The 20,265-nt window shown below is 36.6% G+C and overlaps 1 protein-coding gene across 1 annotated transcript in view; it reads right to left on the bottom strand.

The window, feature by feature from the left end:
* The window catches only part of ptprt (protein tyrosine phosphatase receptor type T), a 555,356-nt gene that overhangs the window by 234,662 nt on the left and 300,429 nt on the right, over positions 1–20,265 (bottom strand). Inside the window, exons 12-14 of the mRNA XM_059329753.1 lie at positions 18,356–18,557; positions 13,126–13,228; positions 5,632–5,908 (exon numbers count right to left, since the gene is read on the bottom strand). Of these exons, the coding sequence (XP_059185736.1) occupies positions 5,632–5,908; positions 13,126–13,228; positions 18,356–18,557 (582 nt within the window). The remainder of the gene's footprint in view (positions 1–5,631; positions 5,909–13,125; positions 13,229–18,355; positions 18,558–20,265) is intronic.

Here is a 20,265-nt window from a genome sequence, read left to right on the forward strand (position 1 = left end):
CTTTTTTAGACTTTTATTCCCCCTCCCTCCATCATTCCTCATCCCCGAGTCCCCGATCACTCTTGCTCTTACTTCTCTTACTTACAGCCCCGGGCACTTTATTCTTGTCTGTGCGTGTGTTTGCCTTTAATGTGGGTGGTGTGTGTGTGTGTGTGCATGCATGTGTGTGTGTGTGTGTGTGTGTGTGTGTGTGTGTGACATCATCCAACACCGAGGGAGAAATGAAGATTGCCAATGGTGAGCAGTTTTAATGTGCAGAGCGTCGACTAATTGGCACAATGATGGGAGATGAGAGAGCGGCATCAGACTGATGTCACCCCAGAGGGAGGAGAAAGAGGGATGGAAGGGAGAAAAGAGGCAGGAAAGAAAGAGGGAATGGTGTGTGGAAAGGGAAAGAGAAGGAAAAGTGGGAACTGTAACAGGTGGGAATGAAAGGAGGCAAGAAAAGGAGACATGGAGGGATGAGAGTCAAGAGAAAAAAAAGGGAGATAAGGAAGATGAGGTGAGAATGATGGAGAAAGGGAGAATAAAGAGAGGAGGAGGAGGAAAGAAAAATAGACATGGTGGGAGGTTCAGAGAGACCTTTAAAAAGGGGTCTCAAACTCAAATTAGCTGGGGGCCGCTGGAGGCAGTATCAAAATGACCAAAAAATACACAAAAAGACAGAAAGAAAAACTAAATTACTTAAAAAAGAAACAAAATGACCAAAAAAAGACAAAGAATTACCAAAAGAGACAAAATTACAAAAAAATACACAGAATTACTAAAAAAGACACAAAATTATTTAAAGAAGACACAAAAGACACAAAAAGACACAAAATGACTAAAAAAGACACAAAATGACTGAAAGAAACAATCAATTACTTAAAAAAGACACAAAATTACCAAAAATGACCAAAAAGACACAAAAAGACACAAAATGACTAAAAAAGACACAAAATGACTAAAAAAAAGACACAAAATGACAAAAAAAATACACAAAATGACCAAAAACATACACAAAAAGACACAAAATGACTGAAAGAAACAATCAATTACTGAAAAAAGACACAAAATGACCAAAAAAGACACAAAACGACTAAAAAAAGACACAAAATGACCAAAAAAGACACAAAATAACTAAAAAAAGACACAAAATGACCAAAAAAAGACACAAAATAACTAAAAAAGAGACAAAATGAAATGAAAAGGATAAAAAAATGGACAAAATAGCCCTGTAAGACTCTATAGAGTTAAGAAGAAGGGATGAATGAGGAGAGATGAGGGGGAGAAGAGAGGGACTATGAAGGAAAAAGAGAGGGAAAGGGAACAGAGAGAGAAAATTGAGAGAATGTGAGAAAAGGAAGTGAGGCATGTAAAGAATGTAGGTGGATTTTCTTTCCTTTCAGAGACTCAGAAAGCAACAGCAGTGAGCAATGAAGAGATGGAGAGTGGGTGGTTCGAGAGAACAATTTCTTCTAAATGTTCTCGAGAGAGAGAAAGTGACAGAAAATGAAAGAGAAAGAGGAAGGAGAGACGCTCTCCTTGATGGACAGGTGGAGCTCAGAGGAGGAAAAAAAAAAAAACCAGCAGGATTATCCAAGACAGGCAGAGAAAGAGAAACAGACTTTCATCCATGAGATCAAACTACAACAAACCAGCCAAGTCCTCTAAAATGTAAATGAGTTCCTCTCTGAGAAAAAAAAAAAAAGAAAACTGACACCTACTCTCCAAACTGACTGACAGCAATGAAATTAAACAAATTACAGGACTTTGTGAGGACTGCAGATAACTTAAATCCTTGATTGAAAAAAAAAAACATATCACTTTCACATATCCCTGCTGCAACAGTACGTAACGGAGATATTGAATTTAGAGAATAAATAATTCAAACGCTGACATTCTTCTTTGAGACGTGTCTCAGTCTCTTCAGAGTCAAATGACAAACACAATCTCTGGCCAAGAGTTTGGTGATTTTGTGTCTTTTTTAATAATTGTGTGTCTTTTTTAAATAATTTGTTTCTTGGAAAGGATAATTTGATGTGCAGGGGAAAAAATATATTTATTTTGTGTCTTTTTTTTATAATTTTGTGTCTTTTTCTGGTCATTTTGTGTGGGGTTTTTTGGGTAATTTTGTGTCTTTTTTGAATAATTGTGTGTCTTTTTTAAAATAATTTTGTGTCTTTTTTAATAATTCTGTGTTTTTTTTAATAATTTTGTGTCTTTTTTAAGTAATTTAGTTTTTTTCTGTCGTTTTGTGTCTTTTTTGGTTAATTTTGTGTCTTTTTTAATAATTTTGTGTTTTTTTTATAATTTTGTGTATTTTTTTAATAATTTTGTGGTTTTTTAAAATAATTTTGTGTCTTTTTTGGATCATTTTGTCTTTGTTAAGTAATTTAGTTTTTTTCTGTCATTTTCTGTCTTTTTTTTTTTGTAATTTTGTGTCTTTTTTTGTTAATTTTGTGTCTATTTTTGGTAATTTTGTGTCTTTTTTAATAATTGTGTGTCTTTTTTTAGTTATTTTGTGTATTATTTAATTATTTTGTGTCTTTTTTAATAATGTTGTGTCTTTTTCAATAACTGTGTGTCTTTTTTAATAATTTAGTGTCTTCTTTTAATAATTGTGTGTCTTTTTAAAAGAAAACATCACTCCCACATATCTCTGCTGCAACAGTATATAACGGAGATATTGAATTTAGAGAATAAATAATTCAAACGCTGACATTCTTCTTTGAGACGTGTCTCAGTCTCTTCAGAGTCAAATGACAAACACAATCTCTGGCCAATTTATTTCCTCCGGAGACGGCACGACTCTACAAACAGAAAATACAGCGCTGACGGAGGCCCTTTATTGTCTTTATTGTGTAAGAGATGTCCTTGGATCAACAAACATTGTGAACCTGGTGAGGAATCCTTGAGGTCCACCAGCTCCAGGGCAGCTGTTGTGAGTCTGACCTTGACCATTGATTTCCATGTGAATGACGCCAGCAAAGACACTGGATCACAGTCTGTCCTCCAAAGATTTATATACGACAGCACCTTGCTCTTTTTATTCACTTCTCTCAGTCAGACACGTGATGCTGAGGCTCTGCAGGAAGGATGGATGGAAAAGTTTCTACCTTTGACCCAAAAGATCACAGTTAAGGTCTCCTCCTGTTCTAATAAAGTTCACTGCACTGCAAACAAATAGTCTAAAAACAAGATAACAATACTAAATCTGAGGGAAATGATCTTGCTGCATGGACAGATAATTTACCTTGACAAGATTTCTTAAATTAAGATTATTAAATCTAGAAATAAGCATGTTGAACGCTTCAAATAAGAAATTTAGAAATTTAGTTTCTGTCATTTTTTGTCTTTTTTGGTAATTTTGTGTCTTTTTTTAATAAATGTGTGTCTTTTTTAATCATTTTGTTTCTTCTTTTTGGTCATTTTGTGTCTTTTTTAAGTAATTTAGTTTTTTTCTGTCATTCTGTGTCTTTTTTTAGTAATTTTGTGTCTATTTTGGTAATTTTGTGTCTTTTTTTGGAAATTTTGTGTCTTTTTTGATAATTGTGTGTCTTTTTAAAAATAATTTTGTGTCTTTTTTAATAATTGTGTGTCTTTTGTAAAATAATTTTGTGTCTTTTTTAATAAGTTTGTCTCTTTTTTAGTAATTTTGTGTCTTTTTTTGATAATTTTGTGTCTTTTTCAATAATTGTATGTCTTTTTTAAGTAATTTAGTTTTTTCCTGTCATTTTGTGTCTTTTTTAATAATTGTGTGTCCTTTTAAAATCATTTTGTCTCTTTTTTTAAATAGTCTTGGATAGGATAATTTGATGTGCAGGGGAAAAAAATATATTTATTGGGCAGAAATTCATGAGATTTATGAATGTGTGTCCATTTTTTATGCCTGACTTCCTGATCAAATCATCTGTTGGACGGTGGCTGCACAGGCCCACTTGATTTCCTATTTACTTTTTGCCTCAATCCATGACCCAAAAAGACCTCCCACTGATTGGATTGACTGAGATCCAATCAAATAAGGTATTCTTATGTGACCGGATTTAGGGTCTGCACATATACAAAGCACACACACACATACACACACACACACGACTGGCAAGAACAAGCAAAAACACACACACACACTTTTTAAATGCACACTCATCTGCACACCCACTTGCACACGGTCCCTCTCCGTGTGAGTGCATTGTGGGAAATCTGCCTTCTGGAGGCGGATATTACATCACGGCATCGGCCAGGTTGCCTGGCCCCGCTCGCCAAACTGAGTTACCGTGGTTACGGCAGTGGAAAATTAAAACAACCCTCGCAGGAGTTCAGAGTATTATGGAAATTCAAAAGCCAAGTTCAAGTTGTGAATGAGTGATGAGGAGAGGAGAGGAGAGGTGTTGTTATATTTGCAGACGGTATAATTGCCAGGCAGAAAGGGAAAGCAAACAGACTGATGCATTCTGGGAAGATACCTGGAGAGAGTCCCTCCTGATAAGAAGCACCCGTTTTCCAACATTATCACATAGATGGATGGGCCAGTAGAGGCCAGCTCCGCCTGCTAGCAGGCTGAGACGGTTGTTATCAGCACATTCAACGGCCTGTCGCTAAAAACTAAGAGGCTACGTTTTGTTAAAAGGCCCCAGTTTAGTTTAACTAAACCGCGACAAAAGTAATTCCCTCTCAGGTTTGGGCAAAAATATCCTGGTCAGGCGTTATGAAATAGAATTTAAAAAGTAAAAAAAATGCTGCAGATGTTTCTGGACTTTCTTTTTCTTGAACTTTCCTCTGCAACACTGCAAAAAAAGCCAACTTGTATTTTTTGGCCTAAAACAGTGATTTAAGTTGGTAAAACTTAGAAATATAAATTATTGACATTTAGGGCAATAATGTAAGTTAGCACAACAAAGGAAGCCAGTTGTCTGCTCAAAAACAAGTTGGTGAGTTGTTGTTACTTACATCTTTAAGTTGGGGTTCACAACAAGGGACAATAGTTCTGATAACTCTTATTTCTTTGTTGGGAAATTCGGTCATCAGCGAAAGCTAGCGGCTAACTGATGCTAGCGGCTAACTGATGCTAGCGGCGCTGCTTGTTACAGCTACAAGAGTAGCCATTAGCGTATCAATGCTAACTCAAAATTGTGGTCGCAACATTAGCTGACATTTCATAGCGGTGTTACAATCGTGCCAGTTCAGCACATTACAGAAGTTAGCAGAAGTAAGGATCAAAAGTTATTACAATGTAAAATTATAAGTTAGTACAACTTACAGTTGAGTTGACAAAAATCTGAATTTAGATTTGAGCAAACTCAAAAACAAAGCTTAAAATCATTAGTTTAATTTCCCAACTTAAAATTTTATCGAAGTTTCTTGCCTTGAAATTTTGAGTTCACCCAACTTTTCTTTTTTTGCAGTGAAGGACAAATGGCGCCAAACAAAGGACGATGCAAACCTGGTGCAATGGGATTACTATTAAAGAAAAACTTACACAGACTTGTCTGTGTAATTGTTTGTGAACTGTTGTAATTCTTATCTGATTCCCATGTAGAGGGGTGGGGGGAGGGAGGGTAAAATAAAGTCAAATAGATGCACAAAAATGCCAGAAGTAAAGAGACGTGGTCACTGAAGTGAAGTGGTGTTTGCTACAGTGTTGAGACTCACCCCGTTGGCTCTGCTCATGGCCTGGTAGTAGATGCTGTAGCTCTTGGCCGGAGACAGCGGAGGGTTCCAGAAACCTCCGTAGCTCTTGTTGTCTCCCACCGTGAACGGCTGCACCACCGTCAGGCTGGACGGAGGCAGCTCCGCCGCCATGTAGTAGGACGAGTCCAGCACGGAGGCGTTACGGAAGCTGACCGGGGCCGAGAAACACTCGGGGGCCTCGGGGGCCGCACGCCGCGTCTTGGACTTACGCTCCTCCTTCACAACCAGCTGGTAGGAGCTGGAGACACACAACACACAGGAAGTTACATTTATAGCTTTAAATAATTAAAAAAAACAGATGAAAAAGAGGAAATACACACTAATGCTGGTAATTCTGTGTATTTTTTTAATAATTTTGTGTCCTTTTTGGTAATTCTATGTCTTTTGTTGGTCATTTTGTGTCTTTTTAAAAACAGTTTGTGTCTTTTTTGGTCATTTTGTGTCTTTATTTAATCATTTTGTGTCTTTTTTGGTCATTTTGTGTCTTTATTTAATCATTTTGTGTCTTTTTTGGTAATTCTGTGTCTTTTTTTGGTAATTTTGTGTCGTTTTTTAATCATTTTGTGTCTTTTTAGAGTAATTTAGGTTTTTTTTGGTAATTTTGTGTCTTTTTTGGTAATTCTTTGTCTTTTTTGAATAATGTTGTGCCTTTTTCGGTAATTTTGTGTCTTTTTTGGTCATTTTGTGTCATCTTTAAGTAATTTAGTTTTTTTCTGTCATTTTGTGTCTTTTTTTAGTAATTTTGTTCTTTTCTGGTAATTTTGTGTCTTTTTTTAATAATTGTGTATCTTTTTACATAATTTTGTGTTTTTTTAATAATTTTGAGTCTTTTTTTAATAAATGTGTATCGTTTTACATAATTTTGTGTTTTTTTAAATAATTTTGTGTCTTTTTTAAGTAATTAGTTTTTTTCTGTCATTTTGTGTCTTTTCTTTAGTAATTTTGTGTCTTTTTTTAATAATTGGGTGTCTTTTTAAAAATAATTCGGTGTCTTTTTTAATAATTTTGTCTATTTTTTTAAATAATTTTGTGTCTTTTTTAATAATTGTGTGTCTTTTAATAATTTTTTTTAGTAATTTTGTGTCTTTTTTTTTAGTAATTTTGAGTCTTCTTTAACCCATTGAAGCCTGGAAAGCGGATACGTCGTTTTGTAGTATTTGTATAAGCTCTCAAATACTTTTTGAATTTCATTTCTATCTGCTACAGAGGCTGAAAAATCTATTATTTGGTAGAAGTGTTGACACTTCTGTTGAATTTCCAGAAAAACTTCAGGTTTTAGGGGCTGATTTTAAAATCACCCAGAGGTTTTACAGGAAGTTTTAGGCGTCAATGGGTTAAGTAATTTTGTGTCTTTTTTTGGTCATTTTGATACTGCCTCCAGCTGTAACTTCTTAAAACACATTTCAACAGATTCATTCACGAGATGTTGGTCTTTCTAACTTGTGTGATATATATATATATATATATATATATACGTATAAATATTTTTAGTCATTCTTCATTGTTGGTTTCTTATTTTTGCATGACCTTCATGCTTGTTCTGTCAAAGCACTTTGTCAAAGCAGTTTTTTAAAGGTGCTATATAAATAAAAGTATTATTATTATTATTGCTTCTCCCAAAGAGAAAAGTGCAATAACATTGATGCATGCAGAGAAACACCTGTAAGTCCAAACACACACACACACTTAAAACACACACACACACGGGCGCCCAATTCCCTATTGGCCCAATGTATCAGGCCTCTGCTTCATCCCTGTGAAGCCTCAGAGAGCCATTAGTCTGAAATGGATATTTCACCAGAAAGACAGAAACAGAGAGAGAGAGAGAGAGAGAGAGAGAGAGAGAGAGAGAGAGAGAGAGAGAGAGAGAGAGAGAGAGAGAGAGAGAGAGAGAGAGAGAGAGACTCATCTTTGGTCATCAGCAATTATCTTTTATGAAAGCTGCCAAACGGGAGCTGGGGATAATTGGCCGCGGCCCCTTCACAGAAACATACATTTCCCTAATTGCGTATAATTGTGAAGTGAGTTCTTGGCGTGGAGGACGGAGGTAATTGCGGAGGGCCGCTGCGTTTGTCCTGACCGCTAAAGGAGCCCTCAGCCATTCATGAAGCCTCTCTCACACACACACACACACACACACACACACATATGCCAAAGCCCACACACACACAAAGCAGTATTAAGTATATAAACACATCTCGACACACCTGTTAGATCACACACACACCTGCCAGAGTGCATATATAGCTAGGAGAGTGCACACACACACACACACACACACTTATTAATGCGCATAAAAACACACATAAAGGAGGATGTAACCTCACACATACACGCACACACACACACACATACAAACACGCACACGCACACACACATACACATACACATATATATACACACACACACATACACACACACACACACAGACTTATTAATGTGCATAAAAACACACATAAACAAGGATGTAACCTCTCTCACACACACACACACATACACACACGCACACGCACACACACATATATATACACACACACATACACACACACACACATACACACACACACACACACACACACACACACACACACACACACACAGACTTATTAATGTGCATAAGAACACACATAAATGAGGATGAAACCTCACACACACACACACACACACACACACACACACACAGACTTATTAATGTGCATAAAAACACACATAAAGGAGGATGTAACCTCACACATACACGCACACACACAAACACACACACACACACACACACACACACACACACACAGACTTATTAATGTGGATAAAAACACACATTAACAAGGATGTAACCTCACACACACACTTAATGTGCATAAAAACATACATAAAGGAGGATGTAACCTCTCTCTCTCTCTCACACACACACACACACACACACACATATATTTCTTTCTTTTAATTTCCTACTTTTGTGCCGAGTCAGCATAAGAAATTATCTGCCAGCCACTTTGTTGAAACGTTTGCAGATGTTCACTTCCACAGTAAATCTACCATTTCAATAAAAAATAAAAAATAAAAAAAACAGTGACCCTTGGAACACTTTACAGCCCTTTTTATATAGTCGGCATTTTCCTGAGAATTCTTTACAGACTTCAGCTTCTGCTAATGTTTTTACTGCTGTAATGGACATAAAGTACTCTGGAAATTGACGTTTTTATGCTCTGTATTGATTGACTAGTGGGGATAAGTGCAATAGTCGGATCAAATGAATCACTTTTACCTGAATTAGGCAATCTTTAATTAAAAAATGTTTCTGTAATGAGTTCAAATTAAAATATATGGCTTCAGCATTAGACAAGAAGCCCACATGTACTGATTGAAGCCCTGTAGATTTGTGCTGTTTGCTTTAAAACCAGTAAGAAGCTGAGTTGCTGCTTTTTGAACCAGTTGGAGGCGAGAGAGTGATTTGTGGTTTATGAGTTGCAATAATCTAATCTGGAGAATATGAGCCTATGTATTACTTTTTCCAAATCGGAGCGGGAAATTATTTTTTTGATTCTGGATATGGTTTTGAATTGAAGGAAACAGGACTAAACTACTTTATTGATATATTTTTCTCAGTTTAGATTGGAGTCAGAAATGACTCCTAGATTACGGGCGGTGGGTGTTACCCAGTTGGCATAGGAACCAATGAGGAGGTTAGGATGGAGCTGGTGTGGATGGGAGGTTTAAGCGATAGGACTTCAGGTTTTGAGTTATTTAGTTTCAGGAGTTTTTGTGCCATCCAGCAGTTCACATGGAAAGAGGTGGAGCGTCAGAGTCATGTTGGAGAATCCATCTCTATCCGTCTGCATCATTTAAATCAGGGGTCTCAAACTCAAATTACCTGGGGGCTGCTGGAGGCAGTATCAAAATTACCAAAAAGAGACACAAAATGACCAAAAAAGACACAAAATCACCGAAAAACCCCCGAAATTACTTAAAAAAGAAACAAAATGAACGAAAAAAGACACAGAATTACCAAAAAAGACAAAAAAATATCTAAAAAAGGCACAAACTTACAAAAAAAGACACAAAATGACCAAAAAAGACACAAAATTACCAAAAAAAAGACACAAAATGACAGAAAAAAACTTAATTACTTAAAAAAGAAAAAAAATACAGAAAAAATACACAAAATTATATAAAAAAGACACATAAAGGACACAAAATTACCAAAAAAAGACACAAAATGACCAAAAAATACACAGAATTACCAAAAAAGACACAAAATGACCCCAAAAAACACAAAATGACCCAAAAAAGACACAAAATGACCCAAAAAAACACAAAATGACCCAAAAAAGACACAAAATGACAGAAAAAAACTAAAAAAGAAAAAAAATGACCCAAAAAAGACACAAAATTATTTTAAAAAGACACATAAAAGACACAAAATGACTATAAAAAGACACAAAATGACTAAAAAAAGACACAATAAAATGGGTGTGGACTTTTCTGCACAGTGACGATGTTTGCAAATTAAAAAAAATGTGTATCTGTGTGTAAACGCGTGTTGACATCCACTTTACAGCTGTCTTCCTCCTCATGCATTCGTGAATGCACTTGTTTTTGTATCCGAGCGTGCGATGCTGATGTGTGTGTGATGTTGCGTGTGTGTGTGTGTGTGTGTGTGTTTCTCGACCACAACAGCTGCTCCTCTTAGCGAAGCCTCAGTCTCAGTAAACATTTCTCATCTAAGCTCCTGAGCTCGAGACGCTCTCATCTCCTCAGAATAAATAAAATAAAAATAAAAAAACAACAACACCACAACTCCTGTGTAAAAAACATTAGCGTGCACATTAACCGACAGATGCCTTTTTTTCTGCTACTTCATGTACATCTGTTGGCACTTAAAACATGTAATACTTGCACAAAAACCCACATAATAAGCAAACACGTTAAGGGGCTTATCTCAAGCTGATAAACACATAAAGATGTTAGTGATTGGAGCCAGGCCTAATTCAACTGTAGATATATTTGCCATGTGTGGGAGATATGGAGTGGGATTTACAGAAATTAACACTAAACCACTGACCCACGCACACATTTCTCATATATCCATTTCCCCAAGTCCAGATTTCTCTGATATATATTCTCCACGCACCCTTGTCGAAGCTGGATTTCCCTAAAGGCAACTGCAGAATTATGTTCTCTCTCCTGCTCCAGTGAAATGGATGGGATCACATGTTCAAAGTCAACTTTTAATTAAAAAACACGCTGGTTGGAAAAAATGAGAAAAGAAAAAGGAATAAATTAGCTGCGTGTCTATTTTAAAACAAAACCAGAGAGATCAGTGGACCGAGGGCTGGAAGAATAAAGAAAGACACAAAATGACCAAAAAAAAAGACACAAAATGACCAAAAAAGACACAAAATTACAAAAAAAAGACACAAAATGACCAAAAAATACACAGATTTGCCAAAAAATATACAAAATTATTTAAAAAAGACACAAAATGACCCAAAAAAGACACGAAATGACCAAAAAAGACACAAAATGACAGAGAAAAACTAAATTATTTAAAAAATAAACAAAATTACCGAAAAATGACACAGAATTACCAAAAAAAGACACAAAATTAGTGAGATCAGTGGACTGAGGGCTGCAAGAAAGAAACTTTTCTATAATTTCCTTTTCTCTTGTTTTTAAAGTTATTTCTTAATTACTAAAAAAAGACACAAAATGACCAAAAAAAAGACACAAAATGACCAAAAAAAGACACAAAATGAACAAAAAAAGACACAAAATGAACAAAAAAGACACAAAATGAACAAAAAAGACACATAATTACCAAAAAAGAAACAAAATGAGTGAGACCAGTGGACCGGGGGCTGGAAGAAAGAAACTTTTCTATAATTTCCTTCCTCTTGTTTTTAAATTTTACCTGCTATAAAGAGATGAATTATGATGTCTAATGACAACAAGCAGCTCTTCACAATCACAAAAGGGTTCGACTGTATCATCATTACTGTTATTGTGCACAGATGTGTTGATCTGATCATGATTGCATGTTTGTTTGTTCATTTGTTCTTTTTTTATCTCCTTTATTCCAACAATGTTTTTTTTTTCAGTGATCAGACTCTGAATGGGGAATAATTATCAGATATTTGTGGCTGCAGCTCCACAAGACAGCGGCTGACGCTACAAGTGACGAATGATGACACGTTTCACTGCCAGATTTATATAAAAAAGAGAAAGAAAATGAAGTCCCATTCTCCGAGTTCCTTTGCATACAAATTGGACTTCTATGTGTGAGTGATTTTAATGGCTTCAAAAGAGACCCTTGAGGAAGAAGAGAGGGAGAGGAAAGTGGGTGGAAAGAGAGGAAAGAAAGAGGCTGGAGGGGAGAGAAGAGAGAGAGAGAGAGAGAGAGAGAGAGAGAGAGAGAGAGAGAAAGGAAAGGAAAGGAAAGGAAAGGAAACAAGGAGAGGAGAAAAAGAGAGAGAGAGAGAGAGAAAGGAAAGGAAAGAAGAAGAGGATAAAGAGAGAAAGAGAGAGAGAGAGAGAGAGAGAGAGAGAGAGAGAGAAAGGAAAGGAAAGGAAAGGCAACAGGGAGAGGAGAGAGAGGAAAGGAAACAAGGAGAGGAGATAGATAGAGAGAGGGGGGGTAACAAGGAGAGGAGAGTAGAGAGAGGAAAGGAAACAAGGAGAGGAGAGAGAGGAGAGGAAACAAGGAGAGGAGATAGATAGATAGAGAGAGAGAGAGAGAGAGAGAGAGGGAGAGAGAGGGAGGAAAGGAAGCAAGGAGAGGAGAGGAGAGAGAGGAAAGGAAACAAGGAGAGGAGAGAGAGCAGAAGAAACAAGGAGAGGAGATAGATAGATAGATAGAGAGAGAGAGAGAGAGAGAGGGAGAGAGAGGGAGGAAAGGAAACAAGGAGAGGAGAGGAGAGAGAGGAAAGGAAACAAGGAGAGGAGAGAGAGGAGAAGAAACAAGGAGAGGAGATAGATAGATAGATAGATAGATAGATAGATAGATAGATAGATAGATAGATAGATATATAGATAGAGAGAGAGAGACAGAGAGAGAGAGAGACAAGAAATGAAAGGAAGGGAAAGGAAAGGAAAGGCAACAAGGAGAGGAGAGAGAGGATAGGAAACAAGGAGAGGGGAGGAGAGAGAGGAAAGGAAACAAGGAGAGGGGAGGAGAGAGAGGAAAGGAAACAAGGAGAGGGGAGGAGAGAGAGGAAAGGAAACGAGGAGAGGAGAGTAAAGTGGGTATATAGTCTGAGTGCATGTTTGTGTGTGTGTACATACAGGTGTGTATGTGGGGGAGGGAGCGGTGGTTTTTGTCATTTTGATTGTCTGTTTTTATTCTTATTTTTTTGTCAAGCACTTTGTGTTGCATTTATATGTATGAAAAGCTTTCTATAAATAAAGTTTGATTTGATTTGATTAGAATGATAAAGAGATAAGACAGAGGTGAGGCGTTACCTGATGGGAGCTCCTCGTGACTGGGCGGGCTTCAGCAGGATGGTGATGGTGGTCTCCGTCTCGTTGAGAGGAGCCTCAGACTCGTACTCTGGCATCATGGGGGCTGATGGAAGAAAGAGAGAAAGAAAGAAAGAAAGAAAGAAAGAAAAGAAAACATTTAATGAAGTTCAGAAAATTCAGGGTACTATTTACTGGATGATTGCACATCCAGGAAGTCCAGCTCAGTTGCAAGAAAGAAATACCTCATTGTTTCAAAGTAATATTAAATAAAACTAGAAAATTTCCTCTGGGGAAATTGTGAAAGGGCCACGGGGGCTACTGCCGGTGTGTGTACACTATGATGAGATTCAAACAATTAATACTAGTAATGTTATAATACTATATTATATACAAGGAGCACACCTACAACAAGCATTCCTTTTCAAGTATTTATTTATACAGCAACCTATGACCATTAACCTCAAAATGTGTGTGTGTGTGTGTGTGTGTGTGTGTGTGTGTGTGTGTGTGTGTGTATCTGTAACTGTAATCACATCAAAGATCAAAGGCAATCAGATCAGAGCAATCAACAGAATTAACTGCCACCAACTGACAATGTTCCATAACAGAGGTGGACAGACCGAAATTTCTGGCCTCGAACAGAAAGCATTTTTGGTAAAACCATAATACCTATCATTGATCCGACTTCACTTTGAGCGTCCTGAGTTCTTCCCGAACGTCTACATATGTTTTTATTTAAGAAAAATGTAATAATACCTTTGTTAGATCAATCTAAATAAACTGTTACATCTCCCTTTTTCAGAAATCTTCCTGCGTTTTTAATATGGGAGCCAATGAGGCTGTTGGTGCGTGTTGGTGGATCATCTGTGCGTCCTACGCCCAAACTATAACTCTGACAGCTTTACCAGAGGATTGTGAGTCAGAAGACTAATCTTCCTACGTTTCTATGTATAAATTATATCTGTAGAGTGGAATTTGCGGCCTGGAGCGCAGTTTTTGAATTTATTTTTTGACAATTTTTTCTCTCCCTCTACACTCTGGCGATGATGTCACACTGTGGCACGAACATTCCGTGCAATACACACCCATTATAATCTCAGAATTTCTCCAAAAATGATCATGGTCATTGAACAGGGATTGATGAAAAACCATATGACCTATCGAAACGTGGATTAATACACCGATACACAAGACTTGTGTCTACTGTTTAAAGTTTAAATGGAGTCTCTAGGTGAAATTAGGCCGGAGAAGTAGACGTTTAAAAATCTCCAATTATTGTTCTTTTTCACTCTTTTTTTTTCAGGCAAAAGTTATTTAAAGCTCAAGTGTGCAAATCTGTTGTGGCTCTGATCTCTCTGTTATTTTGTTGTGATATTATTGTATCATATCTTGACAACAGTGTTCTTATCCGCTGCTGTTAAGAGCAACAGAAAGATGAATACGTGCTACAGTCGAGGTTTTAATTTCACATTTGTCACGCCTTCAAGCTGAAGGTGCAGCATCAGTGGCTGTCTGAGTAAAACATCACAACTTTTTTCTCCTGATTGGTGTGGCATTTAGGTTACCCTCCTCCTATGTAAATCCATCTCTATCCGTCTGCATCATTTAATTGAAACATCTTCATCCTTCGGCCCTTGAACGAGGTAACGGAGATCGGAGCTGGCGTGGCATTTGGAGGGAAACATCTCTGTTAAAGTGTGGTGTTTTTTTCTCTTAGTGACATGTTGTTAAGATTTAAAGGAAGATGGAGGAAGGGAGAGTCAGTGGAAAGGTCAGGCTGAAATCACTGACAGATCAGAAGACACTAATAACAAGCTGATGACACATTTAGTCCTCCGGCTTCAGTTTAACTCTGATAGTGGAGGATTCAGAGCTGCTCGTGTTTGGCTTTAATTCACAAACTTTGAAAAACATTATTAGGCTGAATATACATTATCCTTTGGTTAAATGTGATATGTGATATGTGAAGTATTTCATCAGAATTTTTTATAATTTTGTTTCTTTTTAAAATAATTTTGTGTCTTTTTAAAATAATTTTGTGTCTTTTTTAAATAATTTTGTTTCTTTTCTTAAGTAATTTAGTTTTTTTCTGTCATTTTATGTCTTTTTTTAAAGTAATTTAGTGTTTTTTCAGTCATGTTGTGTCTTTTTTTTTGGTCATTTTGTGTCTTTTTGGGTGATTTTGTGTCTTTTTTAAGTAATTTAGGTTTTTCTGTCATTTTGTGCCTTTTTTGGTCATTTTGTGTCTTTTTTAAAATAATTTGTGTCTTTTTGGTCATTTTGTGTATTTTTTGGTCATTTTGTGTCTTTTTTGGGTCATTTTGTGCCTTTTTTAATGATTGTGTCTTTTTTATAATTCTGTGTCTTGTGTAGGTCATTTTGTTTCTTTTTTAAGTTATTTAGTTTTTTCTGTCATTTTGTGTCTTTATTGGGTCATTTTATGTCTTTTTTAAGTAATTTAGTTTTTTTCTGTCATTTTGTGTCTTTTTTTGGTAATTTTGAGTATTTTGTCGTCATTTTTGTCTTTTTTAAAGTAATTTACTGTTTTTTTCAGTCATGTTGTGTCTTTTTTGGTCATTTCGTGTCTTTTTTTGGTCATTTTGATACTGCCGCCAGCGGCCCCAAGGTAATTAGAGTTTGAGACCCCTGTTTTAAGGTAACATTAAACGAAATGAAATAAAGAAAGGACTTATTGTCCCCGACTTAACACTGCAGAACTCAGCCGATAGAAGAGCTGATCAGAGCTGCTCGTGTTTGGCTTTCATTCACAAACTCATTAACCATTATTAGGCTGAATATACATTCTCCTGGGGTTAAATGTGATGTGTGAAGTATTTCCTCTGAAATAAACTTCGGTGTAATTAAAAAGAAAGCAATCTCATGCCACATTTCTCACAAACCCCCAAAGCTTCTTGTAACAAAGGAGAAGTGGCCACTTGCTGCAGCACAGAGCAGTTTCCACAAAAATGAATGTGTGTAATTTTCGAGTGTGAAAAGTGTTGGGAAAGAGCTCGGCTGCACAGTAGAGCCCTTCTGGGTACATGGAGACTTACACCATTATCTCCGCTTTACATCACATGTGGATTAAGTGGATAAGTGACACTGATCAATTATGTAATGAGATGAATAAAAATAGGAGTGAAAAGCTCCCATTGGATTACCAAGGGGAAAATGTTTCTGATAATTATATTCTCAGAAAAACTAAGTCATAGCTCAAAGAAGTCTGTACTTTATGTACGTGAATATAATGAAAATATTGAAAAAAAAACAAGTGCAATCCTGTTTTAACCCTCCGAAACCCAACAAGCCATTTCAGGGCTTTTTTTGTGCTCTTCTTACAGTTTACTCACTATATATATATAGATATATATATACATATATATTTTTTGTCATTTTGTGTCTTTTTTTAGTCATTTTGTGTCTTTTTTTGGTCATTTTGTGTGATTTTGTGTATTTTTTGGTCATTTTGTGTCTTTTTGTGTCTTTTTTAAATAATTTTGTGTCTTTTTTTGGTCATTTTGTGTCTTTTTTTAGTCATTTTGTGTCTTTTTTTAGTCATTTTGTGTCTCTTTTCGGTCTTTGAGTATATATATATATATATATATATATATATATATATATATATATACTCAAATGTGTCTTTTGTGCAGAATAACACATTTATAATGACATAAATCTAATTTAATTGTTGTTTTTAATGGAATGAAATGGAATTTGAAAATACTTTTCCAAAGAAAAAAAGAGTCTCCACGTATATATTTTGAACTATTTAAATTTTTACAACCTCTACTTGATGCAAAACAACTCTCCATAACCTGCAGGCAATTAGTGCTGGTGATACAGTGGAATAGACATCCAATATAAGATAATTCATTCTGAATCTAGTCTGCAGACAAGTCATCCTCTGCAAGTTAACAATATAAACAATAATAATCAATATAAACTTGGACTTTTGAGTGTCTCTGCGGATATCCTTAGAACAAAAACAACAGCTAAAAGGCCACAACTACCTCCATGAGGAGAAACTAGACAAAACTCAATCCTGTGGAAGGGAACAAAGGTTTTTGGTCATTTTGTGTCTTTTTTCTAGTCCTTTTGTGTCTTTTTTGGTCATTTTTGTGTCTTTCGTGGACTCCAGAGGGTTAAACAACAGAGAGCAGCCGTCACAGAACAGTTGGAATAAAATAAGAAGCCTTTTTGTTGCAGAATAAAGAAATGCATCAACATGTAAGGTCATTTCACAGTTCTTGCCACCAAAGTTGATTGCTTTCCTTTTTCCTCTGTGCCACTGACATTTTCTATGGATGACGTAAACACAGCCGGCCACTCCAACACACAAACAAAGACACACACAGTGACACATTCAGAGGAAATAAATGATTGACAAGCCGACAAACAAGCCTTCACTGTTTTCCTTCTCCACCTGCGATTATCTCAATTATTGGTCATTTTGTGTCCTTTTTTTGAATGATTTTGTGTCTTTTTTTATAATTCTGTGTCTTTTGTTGGTCATTTTGTTTCTTTTTAAAGTATTTTTTTCTGTCACTTTGTGTCTTTTTTGGTCATTTTGTGTCTTTCTTTGTAATTTTGTGTCTTTTTTGGTCATTTTGTGTCCTTTTTTGAATGATTTTGTGTCTTTTTTGATTATTCTGTGTCTTTTGTTAGTAATTTTGTTTATTTTTTAAGTCATTTGTGTCTTTTTTGGTCATTCGGTGTATTTTTTGGTCATTTTGTGTCTTTTTTTAAAGTTATTTCGTGTTTTTTCAGTCATGTTGTGTCTTTTCTTGTTCATATTGTGTCTTTTTTTGGTCATATTGTGTCTTTTTTTGGTCATATTGATACTGCCTCCAGCGGCCGCCAGGTAAAATGCATCAACAGGTCATTTCACAGTTCTTGCCACCAAAGTTGATTGCTTTCCTTTTTCCTCTGTGCCACTGACATTTTCTATGGACGACGTAAACACAGCCGGCCACTCCGACACACAAACAAAGACACACACAGTGACACATTCAGAGGAAATGATTGACAAGCCGACAAACAAGCCTTCACTGTTTTCCTTCTCCACCTGCGATTATCTCAATTATAAGCGTGAGCGTGGCACAGTGTCTTTATGTGATAAGAGGATCAAACAAATGTCAGCAGCAGCAGCAGAGAAAAAAGATACAACAACAAATAACAACAATTTGGTGCAATTATTTCACGTCAAAATGTGACAGAAGGATTTTTCTACCTGCGATCTTGGTGGTGATGCGGGTGGTGACGGGCGGGCCGAAGCCTTTGTTGGTGGAGGCTTTGAGGGTGAAGAAGTAGGTGGTCCCCGGGTAGAGGCTGACGAACAGGTGGTGGGTCTCGTTCCTCAGCTTGAACACCCGGCCCCTCTGGGTGGTCAGGTCGGCGCTGGGGTCCAGAGAGCTCAGGGCCTTGTAGGTGATCTGGAGGCAGAAAGGAGATTTCAAAGTCTTTTAGTTTACTTTGATTCATCTTAGATACATTTCTGTCAGCTTTAGCCGTGTTTGCTTTAGGGCAGGGATTCCCAAAGTGTGGTGCGTGGACCCCCAGGGGTGCACGGGCTGCTGCTAGGGGGTGTGTTAAAATAATTGTATTATTCTGTCTATTTTGTCTGTGTCTGTTCTCTGTCTCTGTGCGTGACGCAGGTCACTCTCACACACTAATCCACATAAAATATACTTTTAATTTGGCTTCCTACAACACATAGACTTTCAAGGCCGCATGGTCTATTGTTCACCCTTCGTCAGCCATTTCGTTACACATTCTTTTTCTCACACATTTTCAACTGTTAATAGTCTTTTAGATTAGTTATTGTGTGTTTTGCTTGTTTTACTTAAATATAATATATATATATATATATATATATATCTTTTTTGGTGATTTTGTGTCTTTTTTGGTCATTTTGTTTCCTTTTCCTGGTGATTTTGTGTCTTTTTTTAGTCATTTTGTGTCTATTTTTAGTAATTTTGTGTCTTTTTTTGGTCATTTTGTGTCTTTTCTGGTCATTTTGTGTCTTTTTTGGTCATTTTGTGTCTTTTTTTAGTCATTTTGTGTCTGTTTTTGGTCATTTTGTGTCTTTTTTTGGTCATTTTGTGTCTTTTTTTAGTCATTTTGTGTCTTTTTTTGGTCATTGTGTCTTTTTTAGTCATTTTGTGTTTTTTTTAGTCATTTTGTGTCTTTTTTTGGGTGATCTGAACTGTGCTTGTGAGATTGTGTTCAGTGAGCGGAGGTCGCGGACAACATGCATATTAAATTGGGGGTCACGACTCAAAAAGGTTGAGTACCACTGGTCCAGAGGAAGTCCGGTCAAAGTCGCGTTTCACACATTTACTAAGCTCTTAAAGGATCGAGGTTACCCGTTGTGATAAAAAAAACAGTTGTTTTTATATTTTATTTTATCACTCGTGAGTGTCAAACTGTAGCTGGGTTTCTGATATTGGGAACAATCTGTTGTTAAATTGTCCGTAAAATGTTTCACAAATCAATGTTGGGAGTTGAAGTGTTGAAGTGATGTTGGCTTTCACTAAAGGTTTGTGTTCCTCCACATGATCACCGCTATGAGACTGGAACAAATTGAGCAAATTGACCCGTGGCGACTAGACTGGCAGAAGCACTTCAATAGTTCTTCTGTTAAAAGAACTGTCAATGTCTGTCGTAATGTTGCTGCTGGCAAGTTTCCACAAAGCACAACTGTCAGTGGCTGCACACATGGACACACACACACACACACACACACACGCACACACACACACACACACACACACACACACACAAACACACATGTGCAGCAGAACACTGGAGGACAGCTGTCACTGTGAATGACAGTCAGGACAAAAGAGTATTGACTGTTGGGGAAAAAACACATTAATAGCAACTCAAACGCCAAAACACATCCAGCCCATCATGAAGTACAAGAGTGTGTGTGTTTTTGTGTGTGTGTGTGTGTGTGTGTGTGTGTGTCAGGATCTCTAAGTGCATTTCAGTTTGTGTTTCAGCCCCAAGTGACAATAAAAATACAAGATATATAAAGTGTGGAGGCAAGGTGAGAACAAGCGAGGGAGGTAGAGGGAAAAGAATGAATAAAGGAGACAGAAACGAAGACGGACAACATGAATGAACCAGAAGGAACTC

This window comes from Centropristis striata, chromosome 3, assembly GCF_030273125.1.
Source record: "Centropristis striata isolate RG_2023a ecotype Rhode Island chromosome 3, C.striata_1.0, whole genome shotgun sequence".
In the NCBI taxonomy this organism is placed as follows: domain Eukaryota; kingdom Metazoa; phylum Chordata; class Actinopteri; order Perciformes; family Serranidae; genus Centropristis; species Centropristis striata.